Source organism: Mesoplodon densirostris, chromosome 1 (assembly GCF_025265405.1).
Source record: "Mesoplodon densirostris isolate mMesDen1 chromosome 1, mMesDen1 primary haplotype, whole genome shotgun sequence".
NCBI lineage: Eukaryota > Metazoa > Chordata > Mammalia > Artiodactyla > Ziphiidae > Mesoplodon > Mesoplodon densirostris.
In genome coordinates, this window is record NC_082661.1 from 112,857,812 (window position 1) to 112,882,078 (window position 24,267).

A 24,267-nucleotide genomic window follows, 5' to 3' on the forward strand; every position below is an offset into this window, starting at 1 on the left:
CTAAGAGAAACAATAAACACTTCACAAGCAAGGTTCATGATTTTCACAAAGCTATGAGAGTTTAGGCAGGAAATAAATTAGTTTATCTAAAAGTACTAAAAGACGACATTGATGAGAGGAGAAGTCATCTCTTCCAAGAAGCCTTCCATCAACTCCCCAGGCAGAGCTAAGCACGTCCTCCTCTGTGCTTCGACGGTGACTCTGCATTCAGCACGACTTACTCAGCTGGCTCCCCACCTTGATTATGAGACCCTGGAAGGCAGAAACTATGTTCTACCAATTCTTGCCTCCCAGGCTAACACATCATAAATAATCACAATAACAAGTATAGCAACTGCCACTGCCACTTCCTTAGCTTCAGGCAGTTGTAATACTCCATTCTCACAAGGAATGGTCACTGTCCCACTTTCCTAAGTTCAGAGAGGTTAAACAACTTACCCAGCATATCACAGCTAGTAAGCTGGATGGGGGGCAGGGAAGGGGACAGAATTAAAGGCAGGGCTTCTCGACTCATAGACACAGGCAGACTGGGTTCGGTCCAGCTCTACCATCACCAGCTCTGTGACCTACTGCAAGTGACCTAACCTCTTTGGGCCTCAGATTCCTTACCCGTAAAATGGGGAGGGTAGTATCTCTCCGTCACAGGGTTTTTGTTGAAAGAATTAAGTGAGAGGGCTTCCCTGGTGGCGCAGTGGTTGGGAATCTGCCTGCTAATGCAGGGGACACGGGTTCGAGCCCTGGTCCGGGAGGATCCCACATGCCACGGAGCGACTAAGCCCGTGAGCCACAACTACTGAGCCTGCGCGTCTGGAGCCTGTGCTCCGCAACGGGAGAGGCGGCGACAGTGAGAGGCCCGCGCACCGCGTTGAAGAGTGGCCCCCGCTTGCCACAACTAGAGAAAGCCCTTGCACAGAAACGAAGACCCAACACAGCAAAAATAAATAAATTAATTAATAAACTCCTACCCCCAACATCTAAAAAAAAAAAAAAAAGAAAGAATTAAGTGAGAGAAAGCATTCTGAAGGGACTGGCCCTGAGTGGTAGCCTTGCTTATTATCGCTGTGCCAATGACCCTACCCTCAGGCTTCCGTGGCACACAGGAAGCACAGGATTCATTCAGTTTATTAGTTTTTACTGAGCAACGCTTAGATGCCAGGCGCTTTGCCGAGCGCTAGGATACAATGCAGAGAGAAGGAAACAACGCCAGGGCTTGGTGCCAAGACAACACAGAGGGTGAGAGTGAGGGATAAAGCTGCCAGGATTCCCAAGTTTTAGGCTTGAAGAAACCGGCTGGATCATGTATATCCACCGAGAAGGGAACCTGGGGCGGGGGAAGGTGGATAACCTCCTGCAGGAACGATAAGGAGTTCAGTTTTAAATAGCGTATATGGGGGAAATTCAACCTGAGTTGTCAAACAGCAATTGGCTGAATGCACATTCATCTCAGAAGGTCAGTCTGAGGTAGAAAGGAATGGGAGGGTCCCTGGCATAACTAAAGCTGGGGATGCCGATGAGGTCACCTAGACAGGAGAGAATGAGAAAAGCAGGGGCCTGGGCCAACCTGAAAACCTCTGACTTCCAAGGCTACGCAGCAGAGAATGGACATTGGTGGGAGTAACGGCCAGAGCGATGGGAAACAGCAGGAGAATGACGTCATAAACGCCAGCGTTTCAAGGCGGAGGTGTCAACAGTGTCCACTGGGGCTGAGGGGGTCCAGAGAAACATGGTTTGAAAAGCATCGCCAGGTGCAGGACAAAGGAGCCACTTCTACTCACAGGAGCTGAGGGGTCTGTTTACAGACCAGCTCACAAAGGGAAGGAAACAGGGCACCAGAAGGAATGCGGAACTGAGCGGGTTCTTGTTAGATGAGGGACCCGTAAAACTGTTTCAACGCTCACGGAAAGAATCCAGGAGGAAAGGAGAGGTGAGAAATACAAGAAAGAGGCTGATCAACAGGGTAAAGTCGCTGAGCAAATGGGAGGGGATGAGATCCAGACCGCCTTCCTCTCCTGTAAGGGAGGGAAGGCAGAGAGGATGGATTCAGGGGTGGGTGAGGCAGACACCTGGCAGTCTGAAGCGGGGGTGACGCTGGCCGAGGCTGCTGTTTCCTCTGTGAAGTGAGGGGGACGGTTCATCTCTCCCTGATTCACGGCCCCGTGCGGGTAGCTTGAAATCAACCACGGAAACTGATAAACACTACAAATTAGGGCTTTTCCTCCAAGAGCCAGTTGTTAAATACTGACCATCACTCTGCTGAGGGGAAGGAAAATACCATCACACTGCTGAGGGGAAGGAAAATGGGGGAAGAGATTTTTATTAAACTCTAATAAGCTACCAAATAAATGTGCTTAATTGGGAATTCTAATACCTAATGTATTAAAGAGTGGATTTTTCAAAATAATTTTAAACTATTATATGAGTTTACTTTTAAAAATATTTCCATCTGAAGGATAAAATCACATTAACCTTTCCCTTTTTTTTTGTTTTTTTTTTGCGGTACGCAGGCCTCTCACCGCTGCAGCCTCTCCCGTTGCGGAGCACAGGCTCCGGACTAGCAGGCCCAGCGGCCATGGCTCACGGGCCCAGCCGCTCCGCGGCATGTGGGATCTTCCCGGACCGGGGCACGAACCCGTGTTCCCTGCATCGGCAGGCGGACTCTCAACCACTGCGCCACCAGGGAAGCCCTAAAACATATTTTTTTCTGCTCCCAAACGCCGCTTTTTGAGAAACTATCACGTTAATTTTCAACTTAATACAGTGTCTGCCAGTCAGTAATCACTCAAAATATTGATGAAAAGACTGAAAATTTACTCCAATACATACTTACACTACTTAGTTCCTTCATAGTAAGTCTTCTGAGAATAAATTCCGAAACACTCTCTGTGGTAGACATGACAAAGTTCTGAAGAAGAGTAAACACTTCGTCTGTATGTGCAACTAAAATGAGAGAAATAAGTTTATTTGGTACAAAGTACACCCGACAGTCTAGTAAAAGCTCACCTATGTTAAGCATATACATGAATCACTTACCAAAAATGAATTCTAACAATATAATAGTCATTAATACCATGGGGATATCTACAATTAATCTTAAAAATCATTTAGGCGTTTTAGTTCTGGATAAGATGCAACAAAGACACACTGCCCTCTCTCACTGAATTCAGCTACAAAACCTGCACGGAATATTTGAAACAGCCATTTGAAGACTGTGAAAGGCAAAAAGCAGCAGATGGATTCAGAAAGAAGTAACCCTGAACAGCGGTGAGTTTGCTCCTGTCCTCCTACAGACTGGACCCAGGTGGCAGAGCAGTCAAGAAAGTGGGCAGCAGACTGGGCGCCCACATTCTGGTCAGGGAATGAAAGAGGAGAATCTCAGAGAACCGGACAGTGAGTACTTAGGAGATTCCAGAGAGGGAGGCGCTCAGGAAAATGGCCCCAGCAAGTGGCTTATGAAGTGCTGGGCTTACCCCTGAACTGCTAGGCCTGGATGTGATACTATTCAGCACGTCAAAGACTTTCAGAACGGAACTAACAGACAACTGCACAGGTCCTAGCCTGACCACCAGATGGAACACGTGGGGCACAGGTCAAGAGAGCACCGCAAAGGACACGAAAACAAAACTGACAGTGGAACCAGCACCCACAAAAGCTGGAACATCAGGAACTGAGGCCTAAACCAAGCCAGACCGACTGTCTGCTACACAAAAATATCAACACTGTCCACAGGATCTGACCAAGATCCAGGGTCTCACAATACAATATTCAAAATATCTAGGATACAATCAAAAATAACTGGGTATATGAAGCGTGAGCTATTCCCTATCTCACATGGGAAAAGAATCTACGGATGAAAACACCAAGATGATGGTGATTTAAGAATAAACTGACCAAGACTTTAAAGCAGCTATTAAAAAATGCTTCAACAATCAATCAGCACACACTCTTGAAACAAACCAGAAAGTCTCAGGAAAGTAATAGAAGATATACACAAAAACCAAACAGAGATTTTATCACGGAAAGTACAATAACTGAAAATTTAAAAACTCACTGGATGGGATTAATAGAAAGGAGATGCAAGAGAAAAGAATCAGTGAACTTGAAAACAAATCAATAAAATATGCAATCTGACACGGTATAGCCAAACTACTGACAACCGAAAACAAAGAAACAATCTTGAAAGCACAGAGAAACAACTTATTACCTGGGGGAAAAACAATGTGAATGACTGTGTACAGAGTTCTATTGAGAAACCATGGAGGCCAGAAGCAAATGGAACACTTAAATTGCTGAAAGAAAAGACCTATCAAACCAGAATTTTATATCCAACAAAAATATTATTCAGAAGGCAAAATAAAGACATTCTCAGATGAAGGGAAACTATGAGAATTCATTGCCAAGAAACTTGCTGCAAAAGAAATATTAAAAGACATTTTCGAACAAACGGTATACAATGCCACAGGAAAACATGGAACGTCAGGGATGAAAGAGCAAAAGAAACTGTAAATATCTTAGTAAATACAACAGACTCTTGAGTCTTTAAAATTTGTTTGATGGTTGACAGCAAAAAACATAACATTGTCCAGTAGGATTTTCAACAAGAGTAAATGTAAGATATCTGTAATAAATGGGGGAGAGGAGGGTAAGGGACCTATAAGGTAATAACATTTCTATGTTAATTTTAAGTGGTAAAATATTAATTCTAAGCTGACTGTAAAAAGTATGTACATCATAATCCCTAGAGTAAGAGATAAGTCCATAATTATAGTTGGGTTCAACAATCCTAAAATCAGCAAGAATACAAACTGAAAAAAACCATGAAGCTCTTGAATACAATTGACATTTATAGAACACTCCCCCCAACAACAGCAGAACACATACTCTTTTCAAGTGTACATGGAATAGTTACCAAAATAAACCATACCTAGATCATTAAATAAACCTTAACAATTTTTTAAAAGTTGAAATTGTACGAAGTATGCTCTTTTGACTAGAACAGAATTAAATTAAAAAGCAATAACAGAAAGACAACAGAAAAATCTCTAAATACATTTCCAAATAATTCACGGGTAAAAGAGACAGTCTCAAAAAAAAAATCAGAAAATATTCTTAACTGAAAATACAACATACCAAAATTTGTGGGATGCAGTTACAACAAAACTTAAGAAAATTCATAGCATTAAATGTAATTTTAAGAAAGAAGAGAGATCTAAAATCAATAATCTAAGCTTCCACCTAAATGTCAATAAAAAAGCAAAATAAAACAAAAGCAAGCACAAAGATGTAAACATAAAAACCCAGAAATCAATGAAATTGAAAAGAGAAAAATCAACAGAGAAAATTCAATGAAACCAAAAGTTGGTTCTTTGAAAAGGTCAATAAAATTGATAAACCACTAGCCAGTCTTAGAGAGACAGAGAGAGAGCACTACCACGTCCACTATCAAGAGTTAAAAAGGAATTACTTCAGACCCCAGATCCTGCAGGCGTTTAAAGGATAAGGGAACACTATAGGCAACTCTAGAAATATAACTGTCCTCATTCACAAATGACATCACTGTCTACCAAAAAATCCCAAGGACCTATTAAAAAAACTGCTACAACTAGTAAGTGCTTCAGCAAGGTTACAGGATACAAGGTCAACACACAAAAATCAATCACATTTCTGTATACTAGCAATGCACAATTGAAAACCAAAAATTCTTAAAATATATCATTTACAATAATCTTCCTCCAAAAGATATAAATCTAACAAAACCTGCACAGGATCTATATGCTGAAAGCTAAAAAACTCTGATGAAAGAAATAAAAGACAGCCTAAATAAATCAAGAGACGTACCATATTCATGAATTAAAATCTCAATATAATAAAGAAAGCAATTCTAAAAAAATTGATCTGTAGATTTCATGCAATTCCAATCAATTCCAGCAGGATTTTTTTCGTAAATGCAAACAAGCTGATTATAAAGTTTATATTGAAAGGCAAAGGAGCTAGAATAGCTAGAAATATTTCTGACAAAGAAGAATAAATTTGAAAGAATAACAATACCTATTTAGAGACTTACTGTAAATCTACAGTAACCAAAACAGTACAGTATTGGCAAGGGATAAAAATACAGATCAAAAGAATCCAGAAATAGATCCACATAAATATGGTCAATAAATTATTGAGCTATAAATCACATATCTTACAATTCACCCATTAAAGGTATGTAATTTGGGGCTACCCTGGTGGCGCAGTGGTTGAGAGTCCGCCTGCCGATGCAGGGGACATGGGTTCGTGCCCCGGTCCAGGAAGATCCCACATGCTGTGGAGCGGCTGGGCCCGTGAGCCATGGCCGCTAAGCCTGTGCATCCGGAGCCTGTGCGCTGCAACAGAGAGAGGCCCGCGTACCGCAAAAAAACACAAAAGTGTATAATTTAATCGTGTCTAGTACAGACACTCCCATTTACCACTGCAACAAAAAGAATAAAATACCTAGGAATAAACCTATCTAAGGAGACAAAAGACCTGTATGCACAAAACTATAAGACACTTGATGAAAAAAATTAAAGATGATACAAACAGATGGAGAGATATACCATGTTCTTGGATTGGAAGAATCAACACTGTGAAAATGACTATACCATCCAAAGCAATCTACAGATTCAATGCAATCCCTATCAAAATACCAATGGCATTTTTCACAGAACTTGAACAAAAAAATTGCACAATTTGTATGGAAACACAAAAGACCCTGAATAGCCAAAGCAATCTTGAGAAAGAAAAACAGAGCTGGAGGAATCAGGCTCCCTGACTTCAGACTATACTACAAAGCTACAGTAATCAAGACAGTATGGTACTGGCACAGAAACAGAAATATAGATCAATGGAACAGGATAGAAAGCCCAGAGATACACCCATGCACATAGGGTCACCTTATCTTTGATAAAGGAGGCAAGAGTATACAATGGAGAAAAGACAGCCTCTTCAATAAGTGGTGCTGGGAAAACTGGATAGGTACATGTAAAAGAATGAAATTAGAACACTTCCTAACACCATACACAAAAATAAACTCAAAATGGATTAAAGACCTAAATGTAAGGCCAGACACTATAAAACTCTTAGAGGAAAACATAGGCAGAACGCTCTACGACATAAATCACATCAAGATCCTTTTTGACCCACCTCCTAGAAAAATGGAAATAAAAACAAAAATAAACAAATGGGACCTAAGGAAACTTAAAAGCTTTTGCACAGCAAAGGAAACCATAAATAAGACGAAAAGACAACCCTCAGAATGGGAGAAAATATTTGCAATCGAAGCAACTGACAAAGGATTAATCTCCAAAATATACAAGCAACTCATGCAGCTCAATATCAAAAGAAAAACCAACCCAATCCAAAAACGAGCAGAAGACCTAAATAGACATTTCTCCAAAGAAGATATACAGATTGCCAACAAACACGTGAAAAGATGCTCAATATCACTAATCATTAGAAAAATGCACATCAAAACTACAATGAGGTATCACCTCACACCGGTCAGAATGGCCATCATCAAAAAATCTACAAACAATAAATGCTGTAGAGGGTATGGAGAAAAGGGAACCCTCTGCACTGTTGGTGGGAATGTAAATTGATACAGCCACTATGGAGAACAGTATGCAGGTTCCTTAAAAATTAAAAATAGAACTAATATATGACCCAGCAATCCCACTAGTGGGCATATACCCTGAGAAAACCATAATTCAAAAAGAGTCATGTACCACAATGTTCATTGCAGCACTATTTACAATAGCCAGGACATGGAAGCAACCTAAGTGTCCATCGACAGATGAATGGCTAAAGAAGGTGTGGCACATATATACAATGGAATATTACTCAGCCATAAAAAGAAATGAAATTGAATTATTTGTAGTGAGGTGGATGGACCTAGAGTCTGTCATAGAGAGTGAAGTAAGTCAGAAAGAGAAAAACAAATACCGTATGCTAACACATATATATGGATTCTAAAAAAAAAAAAAAGTCCTGATGAACCTAGGGGCAGGACAGGAATAAAGATGGAGGTGTAGAGAATGGACTTGAGGACACAGGGAGCAGAGGAAGGGTAAGCTGAGATGAAGTGAGAGAGTAGCATGGACATATATACACTACCAAATGTAAGATAGAAAGACAGATAGCTAGTGGGAAGCAGCCACATAGCACAGGGAGATCTGCTCAGTGCTTTGCTACCACCTAGGGGGTGGGATAGGGAGGGTCAGAGGAAGAAGAGGGAGGGGATATGGGGATATACATATGCATACAGCTGATTCACTTTGTTATACAGCAGAAACTAACACAACACCGTAAAGCAATTATACTCCAGTAAAGATGTTAAAGAAAAAAAAATGGTTAAAGTGTAAATTTTGTTATGTATATTTTACCACAATTTTTAAAAAATAAAAGCTACCTCAGGAAGAAAAGTTCAAAGAGACACAAAAGATCAAGGCCAGAAAACAAAAGCAACTCAGGAAAAAAGTGACAGCAACAAGGATTACACGTGGATAGTATATGTGGATATATCCACATATATTGGGTTGGCCAAAAGTTCGTTTGGGTTTTTCCATAAGATGGCATGGCAAAAACCGAACGAAATTTTTGGCCAACCCAATATATTATATGTGGGTATTGTGACACATTCAGCAAGTAGTTAGGACAGAAGTGTGATTAGGCCAGTTACTTTGACCCATATAATCCAATGCAACAAAGGGAGAGTTATAGTGTAACTATAAGTACGTTTCCTCAAATATTAAGATAAACATTGTACAGTTATTCTGAATTAAAAAAAATAACTACTGGAACATCATTTATTTAGAGCTTTAAGCTGACAGAAGCAGCAGAGACCATTTAACCAAAGTTATGAATTAGGCTTTAGTTTATTTTGAACATTTTAGGACATCTTTGGGCGAGTTTTAAGTAAAATGGGTTTTCCCACATAAGCCATTATTGCTCGTAAGTAGGTGAAAATGTGTTTGCATTTCCCAGGAGTATGTTTTAATTTTACACGTCTTCCCTTCTGCAGCAGACCCAGGCTTAGCCAAGTATCCTGGTATATACTATATAAATAGCTGTAAATACAATGTAAATAGTTGCTGGAGCACGGCAAATTCAAGTTTTGCTTTTTGGAACTTTCTGGAATCTTTCCCCTGAATATTTTCAGTCTATGGTTGGCTGAATTCATAAATACAGATGGCTTACTGTACCTAGTTATTTCTGACTTTACCATTATGTGTTCACTGACCCTTGTACTAGTAGTTAATCCTAGATTAATTACTCATTTATAAAATGGAAAAACTCTTTTCCTCTTCCCCCATCAAAGAAATCCTTTCAGGATTTAGATTTATTTAAAGTTAGTTAACTAGATCTAAATTAGCAGATATAAGCTATTATATATAGAATGGATAAACAACAAGGTCCTACTGTATAGCACAGAGAACTATATTCAATATCCTGTGATGAACCATAATGGAAAAGAATATTAACAAAAGGTAAATATATGTATAACTGAATCACTCTACTGTACAGCAGAAATTAACACAACAGTGTGAATAGCTATACTTCAATTAAAAAAACATAAAGTTAATTAAGCTTATTATGGTTTACCAATTATCTGGAAGTCAACTAGTGTCAAAATTACACACTGATTTCTTTGGCTCTTACTTGTAGTATAATGAGAGATGCATGAGCAGCAATGGGAACTTACATTCTGCAGATGAGAACATAAAACGTGTACACAACTACTTAGAAAAACAACTTTCCATTATCTTAAAAGCTGAATATGTACATACTCTAAGAACCAGTCACTTTGGCCCCAGGGGCACGCATGTGCCCTGGAGAGACACAGGCCTAGAAGAGACATGTAGACAAGTGTTCAAGGCAGCACTGTACATAATAGTAGTAGACAAAATGCAATCCAGTGTCCAGCAGTAGAAGAACGCATAACTGTGGTGTCATCACACAATGGAAGGTAACACAACGGGGAAAATGCGAAGTGTAAGAAAGGACATGCATGGATGATTCTTAGAAACCCGTTAAGTGAAAAAGTTACAGAAGGCTTCTTACAGTAAAGTAACATTTCTATAAAGCTCAAAAGCAGGAAAATGAGACAATATATTGCTGAGGAGTATCAATTTATGTGGTAAAACCATTTTTTAAGTGCATGGAAGTGATACAGATAAAAGTCAAAATAAGGAGGCGAAAGGCAGGGATTGAGGAGTCACAGGTAAATTCCTTCTTAGCAACAAATGCCATGGTGACGGTTCATGGGTGTTTATTCAATTACTTTGCATCATAATTACATATAACCATCACACGTTCTTGTGTGTATCAAATATCACAACAATTTTCCAAAAGGTACCCGTAACCCAGTCCTGCACTTGAAGGCACTGAGTCTAGTGCTTTCAACAGTCAAGACATGTCAAATGAACCCAAATTTATGCCCTTAAAGGAGTTAAAAGTCTTATAAAAAGTTGCTGTTATGTGTACAGCATTCGGTTCTGCTACCATTACCAAAAATACCAGAACTTGGAAACAAGCTTTAATATTTCACAAGCCTATATTAAAATCTAAACTTTCATATTATCCTCAGGTTTAACCTAATACCAATGCTTCTCTAGAATACTCTTTTCTAAATAGAAAATTTCTAAAATTCCAAATGAAACTGGTCAGAAAGATTGGGAATCAAGGCTTACCCATCGATATTTTCATATCTGATGTCCATGGGTTTTCAACTACTGTTTTATATAAATCTTAGTTTAAGGAACAAAGAAAGTGCTCAATGCTTCCATCTACCACCACTGTACTTCCTGGATGAAGTATTTTCTACTTAGAGGTGCTGAGGGATGAACACATTTAAAAACAAATAATTATAAAATTATTGCTATTCTCATGCTTTAGTTTACTTTCTGCAACATCCAGCAGCACAGTGGCAATTAGAAATGGATCTTGGCTTAAAACATGTATGAAATAGTGATCATTTTCAATAGTCTGGAAATCAATGAGAGCCCATTGGGAAAAAAAAAAAAAAGCAAAAGCAAATGAAATCACATTCTAAAATCAACAGTGAGCAACAAATGTAAATATTAAAATGTCAGCTCGGTGAGGGCAGTTTGCTGCTTTGCCTCTGCATCCCCAGCACCACCAGGAGATACTCAGTAAATATCTGTTGAATGCACGAAGTTAAAAGGTCAGGAATTTCCTCTCATTCTGAGTACCAACGATATATCCAGCAAAACACCAACAGAAACTAATGATCCTCACCATCTTGGGTACTGGAACCTTTCAACAAGCAAGTGTGCAGTAACTTCAACAGCAACTGCAGGCATCTGTCAGTTTTCAGCAAGGGCATGTAGGCATTTGTACCAAACTTCACAAGGGCATCCAGGAGAGGATCTAAGAATATCCTTAATACATTCTGTGTCCTCCGCTTTTCACTAGACATTAAAAGACACGCCCAAATCAAGCATTTCAAAAGCATAAAGAAATTGTTTTCCATCTACAGTCGTGGAACTGGTTAGCTAATGATTCCATTGGACAGAATTACTATTGGGGATGATCCAAACACCTAGAACCTATTAGGATGGACCTTCCTGTTTGTGCTTTTTCAGTGAGTTCAGCGATTCACTGGTGAAGAAAGCACAGGGAGCAACACATGTTCTCAACTTTGGGCACAGTATGAATGAAATCCTATATCCAATTTACTGGCAAATTAAAATGCTGAGACCTCACTTCCATATTGCAAAAAACCAAAAAACAAAACAAATATATGCCAGTCAAGGAAATGAGACATGTTAACAAAAAAATATATAAAGCACTAAAGATTTGTGAAAAACTGTTATCACTAACTTTAGTACTAAAACTTTGTCTAGAAAAGAGATTTGATGTTAATCAAATTAATTGTATTATCATGCAAATACATACACTACCTAATGAAGCTGCTTATTGCAACAATTATATAATCTGGTGACAATCTGCTCATGTTTCTCAAAATATAAATTAGATTGCTTTATCTTTATTACCTTTTAAAAAAAATAACACATTTTACAAAAGGGTAAAATCCAGGAAATGTCTTTACCTAATCTTATGCTAGGACCTTACAACCCATTCTTCTAATATTCTCATACAAAACCTATGATTTGTGTATATAGTTTTTTTTTGACCTTCTCTAGTTTAAACCTCTAATCCTATGAACTTATTGTTAATTTTAAACATTTTTAAAGTATACTGCCAATGTTCTAGTTCCTTCCTTTAATACACTGTGATCAATTCCATACCAATCATTGAAAAGTCTGAATATGTACCATAAATCTGATTAGCCTTTTTTAAAGAAAGTTTTAAGTTTAGAAACACTTACCTATATTCACTCTTCATTCCTTCCACATCTATGGCCAGCAAGACCATCACAGCAACAAGCTTGGCTTCAAGCCAATCAGGCATACAGCAGTTTTCTCCTCCTTAAATAACAATAGTTAAGGTTTGCAAAGCATTATCAAAATCCTTCCAAGATGATGTTTCAAAAATAACACAGCTAAATGATTATGTTTTATCCATATTAGAGAAATACAGCTGAGAAGAAATATAGAACACCCCACAGCATGGCTCATTGTTACACACTTAACTGTGAACACAAAGACATCTCTGCATGCTGACTACATGCCATGCACTGGCCTCAGTGCTGCAGACACAATGGTTCCTGTCCTCACGATATTTACAGTGCAGGAGAAAAGAGCATTCATCAAAGAATATGTAGAGAAATGTAAAATGATAACTGTAGTGAGTGCTCTAAATGGTACAAGTAGAGTGTATATTGGGAAGTAAGACAAAGTCACGCTGAAGCAATGACAGTTGAGCTGGGTATAAAAGCTGGGAAAGAATGAGGTAGGTGAAGGGAGACATGACCTTTCCAGGTGGAAGGAAGTTCATGTCAAGGGCCTCCAGCAGGGGAGAGCACACCATATTCCAGGAAAGGGCTGGGGTAAACAGTAGGAGGGAGTACCAAAGATGAGGTTACAGGACCAGGCGGGAGAGACCAGGGACTTCGTAGGCATGTAACAGGTTTCTGTCTTCATCTCAAAGGCAAGAGGAAGACACTAAAGGTCAAAGTGAATGTGTATAAAGAAGTGGAGGAGACATTTGTTAGCTCAAAGTTTGTATTTTAAAAAGATTTCTCTATGTACAATGTGGAAAAGAGATTTTAGAGGAAGCAAGAGTAGATGCAAGGTGATTGGGTTAAGAGGCAATTCTGGCATCTCAGTTGAGAGGTGAGAGTTCCCTGAAATGGAACCAGAAAGGGGATGGAATGGATACAGACACAAAGGCTTTGCTTCTTAAACCTGTGTTCAAACCCCAGTCCGAATGTTTGTTAGCTGTGGGAGTCTGGGACAGCTGAATGTTCTCTCAGAAAGCTTAGGTCATCTTCTATGAAATCAAACTAAATAAACCTATGACTTTCCTTGGGTTTATTATAAAAATTAAATAATATATGCAGAGTTCCTAGAACAACTTTTGGAAGACAGAACTTGGTTAACTGATAAAATTATTTTCCTATCACTGAAAGCCAGTTAAAGTAAAATAAATCATAGATAGAACATTTCATTTTCATTCTATTGTAAGATTATACTCTTCATCTCAACTCCCAAGAAAAGTTTAGTTAAGGGATCTAGTTTTCCAGCCCAGCGGTTCAGATACTTAAAACATATTTTAAAATATTCTAATAAATTTGGAGAGTAATTCAATATATTTTGATACAAATTTGTTAGAATAGTACAGAAGACAGACAATACTAAAAACATACTTGTATGGAGGGTAACTTAGTTTAAAAATGCAACAAAAGGATAAACTTTATTCTTTAAAATGTTATAAATATCATTTAGTTATCAGTAAGAAATCTGTATTTTTTAGACAATCTAAAAGTTGTTCTTTTGGCTCTCCAAAATGGGTTAAGTTTATAGGTGTTTATAAAAGTGAATTATTGAAATTTGTTCTCTGAAACATTTTTACTCACATTAGCTTTATATCCCACATTTACATATAAAAACTCATTAATGAAGACTAAAATGAAATCAAATGCCAATTCAGTATTCAGTTGCCTATAATTTCTAGCAAGCATATAATCAGGTATCTTTTGACCTTGTAGGAGGCAGGGGTCAGGTAGGGGTGCTATTTGAGAATGAAATGTTTCCAATCACAATGCCACTTTTTGAAGTCCTAAACAATTTTTCACTTCGGATACTGAAAGGGAAGGTTATAAATCAGAAGTTTCGTGGATTTTTAATGATTTCTGATTTCAAGGAGAGCCACAGGACCAGGCTGATAACATTAGAGTGCCTGACCCAGTGGAGGACACTCCTGCAGAGATTTCTGCCAAGTCCTCTACCACCACACTAGGGAAATCCAGGCTACAGAACAGTGGGTTGCAAACCTCAGCATGTATTAGAAGTCCCCCAGAGGGCTTGTTAAAACCCAGAGGGTGAGCCCTACACTCAGAGTTTCTGATTCAGCAGGTGTGGGATAGAGTTTGAGAATTCACATTTCTAAAATGTTTCCAGGTGATGCTGATGTTGCCTGTCTGGAAATCCTTCTCGGAGAACCACCGGCAGAGAATCCTTTATACACTCTCCCCCCTTTCTCTCTCTGAGGCTAGAAAAGTGAAAGTAAGCAACAACGGTCTTAAAGAAACAAAAGGTCACTGGCTACCTTCAATCACCTTAATTTACCTCTAAATTATCACTCAAATCTTGCTACCACAATTCTAAAAACTGAGTGTAATTCTAGAAAATGCAAAGTAATCTATAGTGTCAGAAAGCATACCAGGGTTGGTCTGGGGATGGAAAGGGACAGGTACAAGTGGGAGACAGGGATTATAATACAAAGAGGTGTGAAAACACTTCGAGGGGTGATGGATGTGTTCATTATCTTGTTATACTGATGGTTTCAGTGAGCACACACAGAGGTCAAACCCATTACACTGCATAGTTTAAATATGTGCAATTTAATGTATGCCAATCATACCTCAATAAAGCTGTTTCTAAAATTTGTTACACAGCTGCAGTATACTACTTTGGGATTATTACATATCTTCAGCTTGGTTACATTTTAAGTAGGCACATCATTTAACTACAAAATCTTTACTCAAAATATCCTTTCTGATGGACTCTCTAATTTAAGTATAAATTTCTTCAAATATATTTCACTTTTTGGTTGATCTTAACATTTCCAAGTTTTGACAAGCTTTTACTGCTGCTTCCAAACTATATCTCACTTTCTCTATTTCAGAAAGCCTTCTCTGAAAGCTCTCCAACATTTCTGCTTGTTGATGATGCTGGTTTTGTGTGGTTTTAGTTGTTCTTGCTTTGTTTTGCTATATATCACATATATGGTATGGTACATAAATATCTACCTAACATATATCCATCCTTATCTCTTAACCATTCCTACCTGGCGTCCATGCTATAGACAGACAGAAACAGATGGATGCCTACCTACTTTCAGTTCCCTGGATGCAAGTTCATCCAAGCCTTGCAGGGTACGCCTTCTCCCTTTCCACCTTAATTTCTATTCACTCGTTAGCTGTCACCTCGTCTGGTGACCTCTCCTGACCCCCACAGGTCTACCTGTTCTGGATCAGTATTGCTCACCCGGTCCCCCATCCCAGTGCTTATGGCTTTCAGGGCATTGCACTAAGATTATCTGCTTACTTATCAACTCCCTTGCTAGACCATGCTCTCTCTGAGGGTGGGGGACATACCTTTTATCTCTGTAACTCCAGTGTCTGGCACTTAGAAAACACTTGATATATGGCTGCTGAATAATCAGTGTAAAATCTATCTGTACTGACCATGTCAAACCCAAAGAAAAAAGCTACTTCAGGTGTAGAATCTGATTAAAAACATTTGAGCTGATGAGTCTTTATATAAAAACAAATTTGAATGTTATATGTATCTTATGCTCAAAAACTCAAGCTAAATAATGTTTGCTTTGGAATTTATTACCTTGTTCTGAAAACTGCCCAGTAGTTGATAACTAAACTAAAATTTTATAAAGGCACTTAGCCAAGGGCATTAAGAGTCAAAAATATTACACACACACACACACACACACACACACACACACACACACACACACCCCTCCTTTGCACTTGAGATCAATTTTTTAAAAACTTAAAATAGCATATTATATAAACAGTATATTTTAAGTTCTAGAAATGTTAAGGAAGAAACTCTAAAAACCTTATTTTATCCAATTTTGAATTGTTTAATCAGACCTGATGCTGTTATGCACTGAATTATAAGACAAGTTCTATAGATACTTCAGGGAGTTGAATCTATGTTTACTCTAGTAGGGACTAAAATTTATTTACTTTTATAGGCCTAAGAAAAGGATCTCGCAAGTAACAGTACAGAAAAATTTACTAAACAGAGAGAATATACATAAAAGAGAAATGTTCTAAGAACAAACAGATAAACTCATGTATTTTGGAAGGATAATTATCTAATCATTTAAGACCTATTCCATGATCAGAGAAATCGGGAGATGAAAATGACTTGGTCTGAGACAAAGCTAGGAAATTTAAGACACGTTAAATTCAAAGATACAATTTACCCCAATTATCACTAATGACTTTAATGATGAGGAAGCATTAGAAACGTAAAATGAAACCTAATTAATGAATCTGCCAATGGTTCTTCTCTCACGCAGTCTTAACACATTTCCCTAAAGAAGATGCAAAATTGATCTTTGCTAAGTATCTGGTAAAAAGAAGAAACTAACAAACATAATTTTTCTCTAAAATTACTTTTCATAATCAGTTCACACTAAATGTAATGCTTTGAAAACAAACAAAAGATGAACAGATTTATCTACAAATATTTCCACTACCGAGGCTCCAAAAACACATCTGCAGATCGAGCCAACAAAGATTCGGTAATTGTAGAATAAATTAATAAATGTATTTGTGTCCGAGTCCTACCCAGGCAACTTCTTAGAACATTTAAAATAGTTTAAAATCTCAAGTTCTAGAACAGATAAAGTACAAGTTACAAAACAGTATTTTTACATTCTGTTTATTCACATTATTTGGCTGAAATACAAGTCTGACATCCATAAATCGGCATATATTTGGTTAAGCCTGAATCTTGATCTGAAAAAATACTAAAAAGCTCTTTGAAAATATTTTGGATATATCAGTCCATAAAAATGATTTCAGACTTACCTTCCCAGGCAGGTGACTTAATATACTCTTGGACTAGGTTCTTTACGTAAGCATTTAAAGAGGACGTCTCGTGAAGTCCAATGGAGCTACAAGTTGAGGGTCGCCTAAAACAGCTTTCATTAACACGCAACCAATCACAGAGCTAGAAAAGAAAACAGTTATTACTTATTTTAAAAGCTTAACTGAACAAAGGGTTTCTAACTTCCCTAAGCCAATTTTCTTTCCCCCACAATAAACTGAATTTAAATGACTGAACACAACAAAGTAACAGAACATTTATTGTCATGATTGAGTTCCACAGATAGCTCAGACAGAAAAGTGTTTGTATGTATGTGTGTATATACACATACGTGTGTGTGTGTGTGTTTTCTAACCTCTTCAAAGAACTTATAAACTTCATTAACAGGCAAGAATTTTTAAAGCACCTAATATAAAATGCACATTTTGATAAGGTGTTCTAACGAACACCTCTAGGAAAAATAACTCATTATGCAAAACAAATTACAGTCTTAAATTAAAATTTATTCCAGCTTCATATACTAAAACAAGGATTTATTTATGAGAGAACGTAGAATTTGAGATATAAGCTATAATGAAAGTTCCTACCCTCCTTGCAAGTTTATTTTCTATGATATGTGCATTTTAAAATACAGTTGATGCAAATGTAAGGCCAGGACTTCCCTGGTGGTGCAGTGGTTAAGAATCCACCTGCCAATGCAGGGGACACAGGTTCAATCCCTGGTCTGGGGATCCCACATGCCACAGAGCAACTAAGCCTGTGTGCCACAACTACTGATCCTGCGCTCTAGAGCCCACAAGCCACAACCACTGAAGCCTGGGCACCTAGAGCCCATGATCTGCAACGAGAGAAGCCACTACAATGAGAAGCCCACGCACCACAACAAAGAGTAGCTCCCTCTTGACACAACTAGAGAAAGCCCACACACAGCAACAAAGATCCAACACAACCAAAAACAAAGAAACAAATAAACAAAAAGTTATGTTTAAAAAAAACCCACACACACACAAATGTAAGGCCAGACACTTTAAAAATCTTAGAGGAAAACATAGGCAGAACACTCTATGACATACATCGCAGCAAGATCCTTTTTGACCCACCTCCTAGAGAAATGGAAATAGAAACAAAAATAAACAAATGGGACCTAAGGAAACTTAAAAGCTTTTGCACAGCAAAGGAAACCATAAACAAGATGAAAAGACAACACTCAGAATGGGAGAAAATATTTGCAATCGAAGAAACTGACAAGGGATTAATCTCCAAAATATACAAGCAGCTCATGCAGCTCAATATCAAAAAAACAAACAACCCAATCCAAAAATGGGCAGAAGACCTAAATAGACATTTCTCCAAAGAAGACATACAGATTGCCAACAAACACATGAAAGAATGCTCAACATCATTAATCATTAGAGAAATGCAAATCAAAAACTACAATGAGATATCATCTCACACCGGAGAATGGCCATCATCAAAAAATCTAGAAACAATAAATGCTGGAGAGGGTATGGAGAAAAGGGAACCCTCTGCACTGTTGGTGGGAATGTAAATTGATACAGCCACTATGGAGAACAGTATGCAGGTTCCTTAGAAAACTAAAAATAGAACTATCATATGACCCAGCAATCCCACGACTGGGCATATACCCTGAGAAAACCATAATTCAAAGAGTCATGTACCACAATGTTCATTGCAGCACTATATACAATAGCCAGGACACGGAAGCAACCTAAGTGTCCATCAACAGATGAATGGATAAAGATGTGGCACATATATACAATGGAATATTACTCAGCCATAAAAAAAATGAAACTGAGTTATTTGTAGTGAGGTGGATGGACCCAGAGTCCGTCACAGAGAGTGAAGTAAGTCAGAAAGAGAAAAACAAATACTATATGCTAACACATATATATGGAATCTAAAAAAAATGGTTCTGATGAACCTAGGGGCAGGACAGGAATAAAGATGCAGACGTAGAGAATGGACTTGAGGACGCGGGGAAGGGGAAGGGTAAGCTGGGACAAAGTGAGAGAGTGGCATGGACATATATACACTACCAAATGTAAAACAGATAGCTAGTGGGAAGCAGCCGCATAGCACAGGGAGATCTGCTCGGTGCTTTGTGACCACCACCTAGAGGGGTGGGATAGGGAGGGTGGGAGGGAGACGCAAGAAGGAGGATATACGGGGTTATACGTATACATACAGCTAATTCACTTTGTTATACAGCAGAAACTAACACAACATTGTAATGCAATTATACTCCAATAAAGATGTTAAAAAAAAATACAGTTGATCCTTAATGACATGGGTTTACACTGTGCAGGTCCACTTACACATGGATTTTTTCAGTAGTAAATACTATGATACTTCATGATCCATGGTTGTACACGTCCTCAGATGAAGGGCAGTTTCTTAAAAAACCAAACATACTCTTACCATAAAATCCAGCAACTAAGTTCCTCGGTATTTACTCAAATGAGTTGAAAAGTTATGTCCACACACAAACCTGTACGTAAATGTTTATACCAACTTTACTCATTATTGCCAGGACTGAAAAGCAACCAAGATGTCCTTCAGTTGGTGAATGGATAAACACCGGCACACCCAGACAAAGGAATATTATTCAGTGCTACAAAGAAATGTGCTACCAAGCCATGAAAAGACATGGAGGAACCTCAAAGGCATATTATAACTTACTGAAAGAAGCCAATCTGAAAAGGCTTTGCAACGTATGATTCCAACTACAGGACATTCTGGAAACTATGGAGGCAGTGAAATACCTGGGGCTGCCAGAGGTTTGGGGGAGCAAGAGAAGAGAGGAATTACTGGGTGAATTGGGGATTTTTCCAGCATGGAAACTATTCTGTGTGATACTGCAATGGTGGATACATGTCAAAGCCCATACAACACATGGCACAAAGAGTGAACCCTAATGTAAATTATGAACAGTAGTTAATAATAATGTATCAGTATTGGCTCATCAGTTTTAACAATGTACCATGTTTAATGCAAGATGCTAATAATAACAGCCACAGGTGTTGGATGAGGAGGGTACCGAGCGGGTATATGGGAACTCTCTGTACTTTCTGTTCATTTTTTTTCTGTAAACTTAAACCAAGCAGCTATCTGATCAAACCAAGGGGAAAAGACAATAGTAGCCGTAGATATTTACACTTAGCATGGGCCAAGCACAGTCTGAAACATGTTTACATGCCTTTTTTCATTTAAACCTCACAGCTCACACCAGATATCAAAATAAGTTCCAGGTGGATTAACCACCATTTACAAATTATACATATCGATCCAATGAATAGACCTTATTTGGGTACTTGAATAAAACTGACTATTTGAACAAACAAAATGCAAAAAACAAACAGAAAAATACATTTATTGAACATCTGGATAAATTAAACACCGAATATTTGAATCAAGAAATTAATAACATTTTTAGGTGTGATAAGGGCGTATTTCTTAGCAGTATCTTAATCTTTTAGTAGTACATATTTCTAGATGAAATAAGATCTGAAGCAAAAGTCCAACAAAAGGAACTGATTAAATAAATTCTAAAATATTTAATCAACCTAATTTTTAAATACCCCATGTTGGGGAACTATTTAGCAACATGCTATAAAATACTCAAATGTAGGTAAAGATGAAAAATAAAATTCAAAACAGTATAATCTTAATTTGTTTAGAAATATCATAGGTATTAATATATCATTTAAAATATACATATATATATATAGTGAGAAAGCAAGAGTGAGAATAAATATATCTGAAAAATTAAGAGTTAAACCAAAAAATATGGATTTGATGGTTGGCATTACAGGTGATTCTTACTTGCTTTCCATGGTTCTGTATTTTTCAGATTCCACATCATTAGATGTATTCCACATAAATAGATGTATTAGACCAAGAAAATAAAACAAAATTCGGATTTTCAAAGGCTCGAATTAGCCCCTTCCTCATCCCCTCTGCCATTACCTTACTCTATGCCCTCACTATTTTACGCCTGAATTATTTTAACATACCCAAGCTGATTCCTCTTGTTTCTCTCCAGGCGTACCTAGCTGGAATTGCTTTCTAAAGGAAATAATCACACCTCTAGCCTCAGTGATCTCTTAGGCACTGGAGAAATACAAAATTTAAAACAAAAAAAGGTTCCTGTCCTCAAAAAATATATAACCTAGAGAGGACACAGATTAGGATTCTGGGTAAGAGCTAACAGCAGTGTGGATTGAGTCCCATAGTTTAAAACAAACAGGAGGAGGACGCGGATGACTGAAGAACCCGCAGAGAAGGGTGGCCCATCAGATCACAGCAGGACCTCAGGGCCCTGCACACAGGGTGAGCAGAGAGGGCTCAGTGAGAAAGCAGTCATCGCAGGGGAAGATCTCCACGAGCAGCAGCTGGAGAAGAAGCCAAGACACTTATGGTTTCATGGTGAATGAGATGCAAAAAGTCAGGAAGAATTATGGATTACCTACACGTCAGGCTGGGGAGCCTGAGTAGATGGAAGTGCCTATAACCGACAGAAGATGACAAAGAGGAGGTTTGTGTTACTGGTTTTGAGTCTAACGTCATCATTACTCCCGGTACATCTCATCCGGAATCGGGATCTGCCCACTAACACTGTCCCCCCAAACCGGCCCTTCTCTATTCCAGATACTTCCTGCCCCCGTTTCTCCATAGGAACCTCAGCAGCGTTACTGGTTACATCCACTCAAAGCAAATAAACAGTTTTAAAAACCTCTGGTGATAGATAGCAAAGCAATCATATTTTACATAAAAGGCTAGTAATGAATTCAATTAGATAACAATTTTTCACAAAGTTTTCAAAGACCTTATCATTAAATTATTTTCAGGCTCACCTCTGTCCACAATGAAGTTCCTCGTCCGAAGGACTCCTCTTGTCTCACTGACATGACAAGAGATGAGACATCAGAGAGGGACACTTTCTCCTGGCGGGGGGGTAGGGCAGTTTTAAAAAATTACTCATTTAAAAATGTTTGAATCAAACATCGCTGAATCAAAATCACTGCAAAAGCAGTCTAGCAGACTACTTACAGTAGAATACTATTAGGTAAATCGAAAGCTACTTTTTAAAAAGAAAACATTATTCAACTTTTAATAGGAAGACATTGATTACAAACGCGCAATTATATGCAATTATATACAACCATTATAGAAAATGAAAGATCACTTTATAAATCTAGTTTCCTTAAAATTGAGGTTGCTATCTTAGAGGTAAAACAGTCACAGATCTAAAAGCAAAAACAGAAACAGCCTATAAGAAATTACTTATTACTTAAAAGTGAATCTTACTTTTCAACGCCACAAAAATGACCCCGCCTTAAGAAAACCACCCAGGTCTTTTCATTCCCTGAAGGTTGCGCATCTTCAATTAAGATACCTTGCTCTAAGCTGGGGGTCTGCAAAACCACTCACAGCCTGTTTTGTAAGTAAAGTTTTACTGGAACACAGCCACGCCCATTTATTTATAAACGGTCTATGGCTGCTCTTGAGTAGTTGTGACAGAGACCGTATGACTCAAAAAGCCTAAAATATATACTAATCCAGCCCTTCACAACTGACCCCTGTTCTCAGCAGTAGTGTTACTGGAGCTCTGTGAAAAACAGAGAACAAAGGTTTTCCTTGAATGTCAATTTCCTGGAAGACGTGCACAAAAAATACAGAGGAAACCAGGTGAAAGCTTCCAAGAGTCCTCTCCCGGTACGGTCACCCAACTACCCCACTGACGTGTAAAATGCCTACCAGGGGAGCTCCTTAGAGACCCAGCACCCAGGGTTTTTACTGGGAGCTGGTCATACAGACACCCCCTGCATCGCACCTACAATTCCAGACCCCGGGAAAGAAAGCAGGTGTTCAATAGAGACCACGCTGTTTGTATGAGTACTGCAGGCACAGTAGGTAGGATGGTGGGAACCCTCCTGAAATCCAAGTTCCCAGATGCCAGCCAAGGGCCAACCTTATAAGCAGGGCTTTCTAACGACAGCATCACAGGCCTGCTGTGTTAACTCTTTTATGAACACCCACTCACTGAGAAAGACTAGGAAACTGGAGTTCACATTAGGAAGAAAGATAAACTCACCACGTCTACCAGATTCATGGCCGTCTGAAGGAGATAGCACTGCGCTGCCCCTCGCAGCAGGATCTGATGTGTGATCATGGTGCACTGAAGAACGTCCCTGACATCAGAGAAGACACATGCACTTCCATGGTCTCACGACAATTCTCATAGTTTGTAATAACTGACAACTTGATTTAATATATCTACACTTTCTAACACAGACAGTCACTGCCAGGAGAATTTCACAGCTATTAAATAATTAAGGCCTCTAGCGGAGCTCAATTTTAATATGAAACAAATCTTCTTTTAAAAACAACAGGATAAGGACTTCCCTGGTGGCGCAGTGGTTAAGAATCCGCCTGCCAATGCAGGGGACATGGGTTCAATCCCTGGTCCCACAAGATCCCACATGCCACGGAGCAACTAAGCCCGTGCGCCACAACTGCTAAGCCTGTGCTCTAGAGCCTGCGAGCCACAACTACTGAGCCTGCGTGCCACAACTACTGAAGCTCGCGCGCCTAGAGTCCACGCGCCGCAGCAAGAGAAGCCACCCAATGAGAAGCCCACGCACTGCAAAAAAGAGTAGCCCCTGCTCGCCGCAACTAGAGAAAGCCCGCGTGCAGCAATGAAGACCTAACGCAGCCAAAAATAAATTTATTTAAAAAAAAAAACAATTTCAAAGTAAGAATTTTACATTTTTTTGAAATACTTTGTAATCAATATTAATATTTGTTATGTTATCTCTAGTTTCCTACATATCAATGTAATAAAAACTTACTGGCCTTATTTTTAAAGTGACCATAATCCAATAGTATGTATTATGGCATATATTTAAATTAGTAATTCATAAAACAAAATAAGTTCAACTATATGAATAAGTTTTTTGAATTTACTTTTTTATTATATAAAATTAAGAGCGAAAAATCC

General features: G+C 38.5%; 1 protein-coding gene across 2 annotated transcripts in view; it reads right to left on the minus strand.

Annotated features, from left to right (window-relative positions):
• The window catches only part of TARBP1 (TAR (HIV-1) RNA binding protein 1), a 66,514-nt gene that overhangs the window by 25,508 nt on the left and 16,739 nt on the right, over nt 1-24,267 (minus strand). For both annotated transcript variants that reach the window (XM_060107922.1, XM_060107932.1), the window contains exons 8-13: nt 23,362-23,458; nt 22,121-22,210; nt 17,228-17,369; nt 12,371-12,470; nt 11,278-11,450; nt 2,828-2,937 (exon numbers count right to left, since the gene is read on the minus strand). In XM_060107922.1, the coding sequence (XP_059963905.1) occupies nt 2,828-2,937; nt 11,278-11,450; nt 12,371-12,470; nt 17,228-17,369; nt 22,121-22,210; nt 23,362-23,458 (712 nt within the window). The remainder of the gene's footprint in view (nt 1-2,827; nt 2,938-11,277; nt 11,451-12,370; nt 12,471-17,227; nt 17,370-22,120; nt 22,211-23,361; nt 23,459-24,267) is intronic.